Source organism: Neophocaena asiaeorientalis, unplaced genomic scaffold (genome assembly GCF_003031525.2).
Source record: "Neophocaena asiaeorientalis asiaeorientalis breed wild unplaced genomic scaffold, Neophocaena_asiaeorientalis_V1.1 scaffold371, whole genome shotgun sequence".
Classification (NCBI taxonomy): domain Eukaryota; kingdom Metazoa; phylum Chordata; class Mammalia; order Artiodactyla; family Phocoenidae; genus Neophocaena; species Neophocaena asiaeorientalis.
This window is the reverse complement of record NW_020172369.1, coordinates 4705428-4716387: the sequence shown is the minus strand read 5'-3', so window position 1 is coordinate 4716387 and position 10960 is coordinate 4705428. Positions and strand designations below refer to the sequence as shown.

At 33.8% G+C, this 10960-nt stretch overlaps 1 protein-coding gene across 1 annotated transcript; it reads right to left on the bottom strand.

The window, feature by feature from the left end:
• Positions 1-341: 341 nt before the first annotated feature.
• LOC112390548 (myelin P2 protein) lies at positions 342-4344 on the bottom strand. The gene is made up of 4 exons (XM_024731518.1): positions 4236-4344; positions 2143-2315; positions 1824-1925; positions 342-770 (listed from the first exon to the last, which is right to left on the bottom strand). The coding sequence occupies exons 1-4, from the start codon at positions 4306-4308 to the stop codon at positions 720-722; spliced, it is 399 nt and encodes a 132-aa protein (XP_024587286.1). The 5' UTR covers positions 4309-4344; the 3' UTR covers positions 342-719.
• Positions 4345-10960: the final 6616 nt, after the last annotated feature.

Below are 10960 nucleotides of genomic sequence, written 5' to 3'. Positions count from 1 at the left end.
ACTAGTCTACGGTGATAGAAACTAAATCACTACTTGCTTTTGTTGGAGCTGGGACAGGGCAGGACATTGACTGGGAAGGAGTGTGAGAAAACATTCTGGGATTAGGGAAATGTACTATATCTTGATCAGGATGCAAATTATATGGGTGCATACATTTGTCACAACTCTATCTTTAATATCTGTTAATTGCACTGTCTGTAAATTAACCCTCAGTTTTTAAATTGGCTGGAGTAGCAGCTGCCCTTTTTAGCTGAAGCTAGAACTCCTCAGTGTAAAACAGCTCCTTCTTCTAGTTTGTTTCACTTCTGATCCTCTAAACCCATTACTCTCCTGGTCCCTGAAGGCATTTGAGTTTGCTACCCCAATCAATATATTTACTTCTTTGTACTATGCTATTACTTCCTTTTACTATCATTTCAAATATTTAAAATACAACATAAGTTAGAACTTCACAGATAATCAAATGACACTATCCATTCTTTAGGTCTGACCAATATACACACTTTAATCTTTAACATAGTAATGACGTGCATACAAATTGAAAATGTTTAAGTAACACTGAAATTTAGATTAATCCTCAGTTTAGGCCTTTGCTTATCTGATCTATTAAGACAAAAGCGAAAACAAACAAAGTGCAGTGTAGTCAGGCCTTGCCAATGGAAACAGCTGATTTCCAACATCAAATGATCAAATATCACTTCAATGAGGAAACAACTTTGTCAGACCTTCTCATAAATTCTGGTGCAGACCACGTCCTTCATCTTACATTCCTTAAAAAAAAAAGAGAGATTAATTGAATATCTAAAACTCAAACTAGGTGACAGCAAATTTGTAATAATAACAGACATTATAAGCAATCTCATAAGATTAAACTCAGAAAGAAATAAAATATCAGTATGTCAGTCTCCAGGAATTTGGAATCATGACCATTGAAACAGGAGATCCCCTGCAACGGCAGGCGGACTCTCAACAACTGCGCCACCAGGGAAGCCCCAGGGGTATATTTTTTAAGTGGCAAGTTTTCATGCATAATTGGCACAGATTTAAATCTACTAAAACAGTGGTTTTCAAAACTATCTGCACATCTGCATTATCTGGCGAACATTTAAAAATACTGATGGCTCCTCCTCCCCAAGAGATGTGCATGCAGTTGATCTGTATTGGGGCCCCCATACTGGTATTCATTCCCCATGTAAATCTGCTGTGGAGCTAAGGATAAAGCTCCTCTGTACTAAAGAAATGAATGTTCGAAGAACTACATAAATCTATCTATAGTCAATTTGCGTGTTGATAAGCAAGAACAGAACCTGAGACTTAAAAAAATTGTTAGAGGTCATCTCATATAACCTTTGTCATCATTTTTACCTGCCAACTACAAAAGGTCTCCAATTGCCTCAGCTTGAGTTGTTGACATGTTTTAGTCCAAGTTACTATGGATTCTTGAAAACAAAATGCTTAGCTATCTACAAATATTCTACAATTGACTCGGGATGTGCTTTGCTTTTAAAACTTAGATTTGCTTTTCTCCTTTGTGTGTCTAAATTAATGAGGTTTACCCATACTTTTTTTTTCCTCATTTTTAGATGTTGTTATTTCTAAAATAACAAATGAGTTGTATCATTTCTAAATTCTGAATCTGAACCTGAAATACCTGTAGATGAGTCTTTATAGTTCAAAGATCACCCAAACATTAACTCTGATTTTATTCTTAGCCATTCTTATCCATTTGTATTGCAAAGAAAAGAGAATATTTTGAAAATAATATAACCATTTTCTCTATTTAAGTGGCTATATTTATGTATTTAGAGTAAAATTACTCTTACCACTACCATTTTTCCATCCACCAACTTTCTCTTTATTGTTGTCTCTTTGCCATTCCATTTCTGTACTTGATTCAACGAGCCTCTTGCCAAAGTTACAACGCTCTGCAAAGATAGGTTTACATAATTGACTTGCTTGGACTTTGGTTGAGTAAAGAAGCAGTTCATTCAGTACTGAATCATTTTCATAACAGATGTTTTATGAGGCACATTCATTTTTCAACAGAAGGGAGTGGTCTACCCTTTTGAATACTAGCAGGAGTAATCTTCTCTCTCAAAGTAGTAGACTGGACCAAATTTGAAGAGAAACAATTAAGTTTACCTTTGTCTTTCTATTGTCAGCTGTGGTTTCTTCAAATTCCTGGCCTAGCTTGAAGGAGATCTCTGTATCTTTAAAGGTACTTTCAGTTCTTATAGTTATAATATCCCCTTTTTTGCTGATGATCACTCTTGGCTTGGCCAAATCTCCCAGTTTTCTGGTGGCTAATCCCACACCTGAAAATCAAGATACTGTTAGAATTTTGTTGAATCTCTACCTAAAGGGACTATGGGTGGCCATATTTTATGCTCAGCTGTGCCTCAGCTGTATAGATGGCAAGTAATAGCACTTACTGCTAAGGACCTTCTCCCATGTTTCATCACCTGATGGAAACACATGTCCACGGACTTGAATATTTTAAGTTTTGTTATTACAAAAGCAATGCCTGCAGATTTTAAAGCTAAAAGTATTTAGCTTAAATAGTGCAAGCCATCTATTTTTACCACATCCAAACCCATGCTCCATTAAAAACTACTAATTATAGTTTTGTATGGATCATTCCAGACATTTTAGTTTGTATGCATAAATATTGTAGATATATTTTTTAAATGAGACTATGACTTATACATGCTGTTCTATGATTTTTTTCCCTCAGTAATATATTATGGATATAGAAAAGAATTCCTCCCATATCCTTGATAGAAGCTCATTTCTGAAATTTTGTTGTAGCCCCTAAAATGATCTGTACCATTACAAATGATCATAGATAAAATAATTTTTTAAAAATTTTCTGCATTTGAAAACAAAACAAAATTAGACTCTTAATTATTATTACTATGTTACCCAAGATTACAGAAATACATGGAAAAATAGAAATGTCAGATGAGAGAGATACATGAAGAAAAAACTAGTTATATATAAATACACATATATTTATATTTATATATACATAAAGAAGTGTGAAGAGTTAGAGCCAATAAAGGATTGTGAATGATACTCTTTCTTCTAATTCTGATTAATCTTTTTTTATTTGATATGATTAAGGACAATGCTTTTCAAACTAAACCTGTACAATAGACACTAAGAATCTACATTTTACGAACACCCCCAGGTGTCCTTATGCACTCTAAAATTTGAAAATCACACAATTAGGGAGTCTTTCATTGAGACTTTCTTATATTGTATTTTGCTTCTTCCTCGGCTATAAAGTGAAGTCCATAAATTTAACCAATCTTATGGTATGGATCTATTCCCATAAGTTCCCATAGTTTTCCAGGCAACACAACATGATTTTGCTCATTTTATCTAAAAGTAGAACAGTTCTTATATGCTTTCTGAACAGGTAAAATTATAAGTACTTTGATGAGCATAGCAATCTGAGGTCATTGGCTTCACTCTCTACTTATTTATACAGCTCTGGACATTTCCAAAGACTCCTCACACTTTTGTGCTCATATCTATGGAAAATTCCCTAGAAATAGTAACAAATAAAGTTGCTATACCAATGACTAGACTTTCCATCTCCATCCACTATTCCATCTCCAGGAAAGCCTGATGTTAGTGTAAATGAGCTTGAGTTCACTGCCACAACACACTTTTTCTCTCAGTAACTTTCCTAGACTGTGAATATCCTGCTTTATGAAGCATTCACTTTTTACAAACTCTTTATCCACATAGTTATGTAATAACAGACAACCTAGAGGTAGAGACAGAAAACTTCTGGTATAGCTAAGCATCAAAATTTTAAATTGAAGTTTTCCATTAACTTTAGTATATTCAACTCTTTATTTCATGAGCACTTTAGTTGTTGTAGATCTAACTTTCAGGAAAGCCAGAAAATAGTTTGACTAAGCTTCTAAGATTTCTTTCCTCCAGGTTTGGAACGAAAACCTTATTGATATGAAACTGCCTTTGAAATCAGTGGGCACTCTAATGCATTTAAGCAGCTCTTATCTGAGTTAAAATCTATTAAAATTGCCACAAATAAAATGCAAATAAATTATCTGATTGACACAAGAGAAGATTAATCCCAGAAGAGGATCGTACTTCAACCTGTGCAAACTCTCAGACTCCTGGAAAAGGAGTTAGAAGGAAATAGTCATGCATCTTTCTCAAAAAGGATCCTCTCAATTAGAACAACAGAGAACATTTCTTACCCAGAGCTTTCATGTAATCATCAAAGTTCTCACTGGAGACAAGTTTCCAGGTGCCTAAGAATTTGTTGCTCATTGTGATGGATGAGAATTCAACACAGTGGTAGGTGAGATTCAGGAGACTCAAATGAGATGCTGAAGTCTCAGAAGATTCTTTTCAAAGATGTCCACAGCATGTGACTCTCACAGAGACCCAATGGGGAAAAGCAGTGTCAGGACTGGGCAATGAATGGCTCTTCAATCATCCACTGGGACAAAAGAGGACCTCACATAATGTCTCCTTCAGTTTCCAAAAATGTTTATAAAAATCAATGACAGTACTATTTGAACCTTCAAAAAAATTTTGGTTGCTCTTACATTTTTAAGAAGTGCTTAGGTCCTTAATGCTTTGGAAAAGAGTCTATCAGTTGAGTTCTATACCAAATTAAATTATATGAGCATTAATGAATGAATGTGTGTGTGTGTGTGTGTGTGTGTGTGTGTGTATTTAGGCATCTTGTTCACTCTCAATCCTGAGTCTGCACAATTAAGAATTCTTATTGAAAGAGAATAAAGAGAGGAAAAATGTCCATGAGTATTGTGATAACTGCCTCAAATATGTTGTGGGAGAGAAATGCAAGGGAGCAGTGTGAGGAAGTATTCATAGGTAAGGGAGGCTTGGCATAGTTGGCATATCCAAGGCAGTTAGAGTAGGCAGACAATACGGTCAGTCTATTACAGCAGAACACAGAAATTGCTTTCATGGGTGAACAAAAAGTAGCACTATAACACACTCTTTGACCACAGAAAAGATTTTCATCTTAAAAAAACCTTAGTTCCAAATTAAGCAGGTTCTTGGTTAATACAACAACATTGAGTTTAAGTCCTTTAAAATAAATCTACAATTTTAGAAAGGATTTTCTACAAAAATAATATTAATATATATTGAGAGCTCAGTAGTCACTGTGCTAAGTGTTTAATATAGATTATTTCATTTGATTCTCTCAACAACTCCAAGAGTAAGGCATTATTATTATCTCCATTTTACCAGTGAGAATACTGGAGCTTGGGGAGGTTAGGTAACTTCTGTCCAAAACTTGAATAAGGTGAGGTAGGATTTGAACCTGGTATTTTTTCTCAGTGCATAGATGTTAGACCATTATCTTACACTGCTCCTGCTATAACATGTGTGCTGGAGGCCCTGGCCAAAGATCAGGCAATACTGACATCACCATGGATAGAGACACTCATTCTCTGCTCAAAAAGCAAGAGAAGTGAAAACCAAGAGATGAGGCATCCAGATTATATGATACATCAAAGTCCCAGTCTTTGACCAAGGGGAGCAAATATGAAACCACTTTGAACATAAGTGTTACTCTTGGGAATACCAAGTTGATGCCATACCCTTTCCTAGCAGTTTTTCTACATTGACATTAATCCTGGCCTTGAGACAACTGGTATTACCAGGTTTTATATATTTAGTACACAGTTTGGCACTCTTCACAATAATGAAAATAACCAATTATCAATTTACCCATAGTAGGTAGAATCACTGACCTCTAGGGCTCAGGTTACCAATGCCATAGCTGTAGCAAAACCATTGCAATTATGTGGTTAGGGTCCAAGTTGGGTAAAAAATGTAGAATTATACACAGTGAGTCCAAGTGCCATCTTAAATTACTTGTGCCTGTATAACTCAAGATGGGAATGAAATAATGACTAGAAAAATTCCTCAGTTAACTAGCTAACTCAATCCTAGACCCAGGAGAATGTAACTGGAGAGAGTACATTGTACTGGGATATAAGATACAGCTATGAAAGAAAGGGCTTTTGATTAGTAAATATGTTATTTTCCAAAACACTTAATAAAAATGAATAATGCTATGACTGTGTCTTCAAAAATTTAGGCATTCTGCTTAAATTCTGAAGGTCCTATGAAGGACCTTCAAACTTTCCCAATTGAACTGAGCCCTTGTATCTGGAGGGATTCATTCAGAAAAACTGTGTGAATTTTCAGCAGACCTTGTTTTGCACATAAGAATAGCAATGGAGCTTAAAATATAAACATTGAGCTATATATTGGCAAGGCTTATAACTTTGAAGCAATTTTAGACAAAGAAAATATTTTATATTTTAAGATTGTCAACAATGTACCTGACTTCTGGAATTGGCCAAGATGAAATTCTGAGGCCCAGGTATGAGTCAAAGGCACAGATCAAAGCAATGAGAGAAGATACTGGCTTGAGACTTTTAAGGCACTTCTAGATAAGAAAGTCATCAATATCCTATTGAGAAAAGATTGATAATAAACATCAGAGTCACATTATAATTAGACATATACATTTACATTTGAACTAAATGTTTGTAAAATGGACATTGTCTCTCTACAGTGTGAGTTCATCTTTCAGTGATTTATTGCCTATATAAATTCTCAAGATAAAATAAAAATAAGCTACTAGAATGATACACTGAAAAGAAAATCCAGAAGTCCGAACAAAATGGATAAGTAAAGCTTGCTCTATATAAAATGTCCTTACATATTGTCATCAAGCTATATCCAATTGTATATTTGAAAAGTGATAATCATCCTGTAGCACAAGAACAAAGAATTCATGATCCTCCACTTAATACCAAAGATGTGACTCCATTCCTTCCATTCATTTAACTGCAAAAGCATTGAGAGCCTACTAAGGGCTAGGCACACTTCAGGGTGCTGGTTAAACATCATTGAACAAGATTCTAAACCCTCAAGGAACTTATATTCTATTCATGACTTGATAAAGACTTAAAGAAAGAAATTTTAATTCCAGTGAGTCTGAAATTATCTGTAAAATAGAAATATTGTGATAATAATTGGTGCAAGAAAATCACATAATATAATACTAGAAAAAATAACCCAAAAATGATCATTTAAAAAAATTGAGAAAATAGAAATAAATCTTAGAATTTTCACTTCCTCATGATAGATGAGGAAAGTAAGGTAACTTTCCAACTATGACATCTAAAAAATGGACAAAATTATTAAAAAATTCTTCAAGAGATCAGAGAGATAAAAAAGGCAGAGAAAAATTAAGGGTCTAAGATTTGGGCAAAAAAAGCAGACCAGAGAAACAGGCCCAACAATTAAGGCTGCTGCCCTTATGGCGATCCATGAATTCTGCAAGAGGCAGATGAGAGGCAAAATCTGAAGGACATTTATGACATTGTTTCAGGGTTAGGGGAACAATGAGGGAGAGTCCTGGTTAATCATATTTTAGTTTGGGAAAGGCTGCAATACAGGAGGAAAGGTAAACTAGAAATAGACCTGGTTAATACCAATTCAACTCTTAAAATTAGTTTACTGTGATCTGGGTCAGCTAGTGAACTTGGCTACCAGTAAGAGACAAACATAAACTCTCTGCATAAGAAGATAATGTCACTCTAGTTCTAAATTTATTTCTACAAATTTTCATACACATCACTAATCAAAAATAAATAGAACAAAAGGAGACAGAAAACTATGCTCAAAAAGAAACAATAAATGACAGAAATAGATAATAAACAAGACAGAGTTAATAAAATAAAAACAAACATATTATAGAAAATATCATCAAAACTAAAAGTTTTTAAAAGGCTAATAAAATTGACAAACTCTTATCAAGATGGATTTTAAAATAGAGAAGGCAAAAGTTATTGATTGCAAGTATTTAAAAGGATATATCAATATATCCTAGAGTTATTAAAAAGATCATAATATAATGAACTACTTCATGCCAATAAATTTGAAAACTTTTTTTAAATTTATAAATTTCTTAGTACACAATTTACCAAAAATGATACAAGACAAAATAAAAGTGTGAATACTCCCAAATCTATTAATATTTAATTTATAAATACATTTTCTCCCACAGAGATACTCCAGGCCTGTAGGCTTCACCCATGAATTCATACAAATATTTAAGGAAAAAATAAAACCAATCTTACACAAAATCTTCTGGAGAATAGAAAAGGAGCTACTAATTTCCTCCTTGCTTTTAGCAAGGTCTTTACAAATACTGTTCACTTTTCCTGGAAGGTCTAACCACTCCTATATGATTAAACCTTAACTCTCAGCTCAATCACGCTTTCCTACCTTTGTGTTGACAACCTTTAGATTCAACTCAGTCATCTGTACTAAACTTTTCTAATATACCCTCGTTTTATAATTACTGCAATCAGCAGATATAGAAAGAGAAATTGACAATAATACAGTAATAGTAGGGGACTTTAACACTCCACTTACATCAATGGACATATCATCCAAACAGAAAATCAATAAGGTGACAGTGGTCTTAAATGATACATTAGATCAGGTGGACTTAATAAATATCTACAGGACATCACATCCAAAAACAGCAGAATACACATTTTTTTCAAGTGCACATGGAACATTCTCTAGAATAGCTCACATGCTAGGCCACAGCACAAGTCTCAATAAATTAAAAAGGACAAAAATTATACCAAGCATTTTTTTCTGACCACCATAATATGAAACTAGAAATCAATTCCAGAGAGAAGAATGGGAAAAAACAAACACATGGAGACTAAACAACATGTTACTAAAAAAAAAACAATAAATCAATGAAGAAATCAAAGACAAAATCAGAAAATACCTTGAGACAAATGAAAATGGAAACACAACACTCCAAAATCTATGGGATGCAGCAAAAGCATTCTGAGACGGAATTTTATAGTGATACAGGCTTTCCTCAAGAAACAAGAAAAATCTCAAATAAACAACCTAAACTCCACCAAAAGGAATTAGAAAAAAAGAATAAACAAAGCCCAAAGTCAGAAGAAGGAAGAAAATAATAAAGATCAGAGATGAAACAAATAAAATAGAGATCAAAAAACAATAGAAAAGATCAAGAAAACCAAGAACTAAAATATACACCACAAAACTAGTACAGCTAATAAATGAATTCAGCTAAGTTGCAGGATACAAGACTAATACAAAGAAATCTATTGCATTTCTATAAACTGATAATGAACAATAAGAAAAAGAAAGTTCAAAAATCCCATTTAAAACTGCATCAAAAAGAATAAAATACCTAGGAATAAACTTAACCAAGGAGCTGAAAGCTGTATGCTCTGAAAACTATAAAACATTGGTGAAGGAAATTGAAGATGATACAAAGAAATGGAAAGGTATCCCTTGCTCTTGACTGGAAGAAATAATATTGTTAAAATGGCCATACTACCCAAAGCAATCTATAGATTTAATGCAATCCCTATCAAAATGCCCATGAAATTTTTCACAGAACTAGAACAAACAATCCTAAATTCATATGGGACCACAAAAGACCCTAAGTTGTCAAAGCAATCTTAAGAAAAAAAGAACAAAGCTGGAGGTATCACCCTCCCAGACTTCAGACTATACTACAAAGTTATGGAAATCAAAACAGCATAGTACTGGCACAAAAAGACACATAGATCAGTGGAACAGAAGAGAGAGCCCAGCAACAAACCCACACACCTATAGTTATTATCTATGACAAAGGAGGCAAGAATATACAATGGAAAAAGGCAGTCTCTTCAATAAGTGGTGCTGGGAAAACTGGATAGCTACATGTAAAATGGTGAGATTAGAACATTTCTGCACATATACAAAAATAAACTCAAAAGGAATAAAAACCTAAATGTAAGACCTGAAACCATAAAACTCCTAAAAGAGAACATAGGCAGAACACTCTCTGACGTAAATTGTAGAAAAATTTTTTTGGATCTGTCTCCTAAGGCAAAAGAAATAAAAGCAAAAATAAACTAATGGGAGCTAATTAAACTTAAAAGCTTTTGCACAGAAAAGGAAACCATCAACAACACAAAAAGGTAACATACAGAATTGGAGAAAATATTTGCAAATGATATGACTGACATGGGGTTAATACTAAAAATATATAAACAATTCATACAACTCAAAAAACAAACAACCCAATCAAAAAATGGGCAGAAGGCCTGAAAAACATTTTTCCGAAGAAGTCATACAGATGGCCACCAAGCATATGAAAATATTCTCGGCATTGCTAATTATTAGAGAAATGCAAATTAAAACAACAATGAGATATCACCTCACACCTGTCAGAATGGCTATTATCAAAAAGAACACAAATAACAAATGTTGGAGAGGATGTGGAGAAAAGGGAACCCCTGTACATTGTTGATGAGTATGTAAACTGGTGCAGCCACTGTGGAAAACAGTATGGAGATTCCTCAAGAAACTAAAAACAAAACTACCATATGATCCAGTAATTCAATTCCTGTATATATATCTGGAAAAAAAACAGAAAACACTAATTTAAAAAGACACATGCTCCCCAAGGTTCATAGAAGCATTTTTTGCAATAGCCAAGGTATGGAAGCAACCCAAGTTTCCATCAACAGACAAATGGATAAAGAAGATATGGTATACATATACACAGTGGAATATTACTCAGCCATAAAAAAAGAATTAGATTCTGCCATTTGCAGCAATGCAGATGGACCTAGAGAAAATTATGTTAAGTGAAATAAGTCAGACAGGAAAAAAATACTGTATGATATCACTTATATGTAAAATCTAAAACATAATACAAATGAATGCATATAGAAAAACAGAAACAGACTCACAGGTATAGAAAACAAACTAGTAGTTACAAATGGGGAGGGGGAATAGGGGAGGTGCATGTTAGGGGTATGGGATTAAGAGACACAAACTACTTTGTACAAAATAGATAAGCAACAAGGTTATATTA

What these genes read in the sequence shown, in the direction of transcription:
- LOC112390548 (XM_024731518.1), bottom strand. Translation starts at nt 4,308, where the DNA reads ATGAGCAACAAATTCTTAGGCACCTGGAAACTTGTCTCCAGTGAGAAC. An exon ending in TGATTACATGAAAGCTCTGG is followed by an intron (nt 2,316 to 4,235) that starts GTAAGAAATGTT and finishes CTTGATTTTCAG; the next exon opens with GTGTGGGATTAGCCACCAGA. An exon ending in CTGACAATAGAAAGACAAAG is followed by an intron (nt 1,926 to 2,142) that starts GTAAACTTAATT and finishes CTATCTTTGCAG; the next exon opens with AGCGTTGTAACTTTGGCAAG.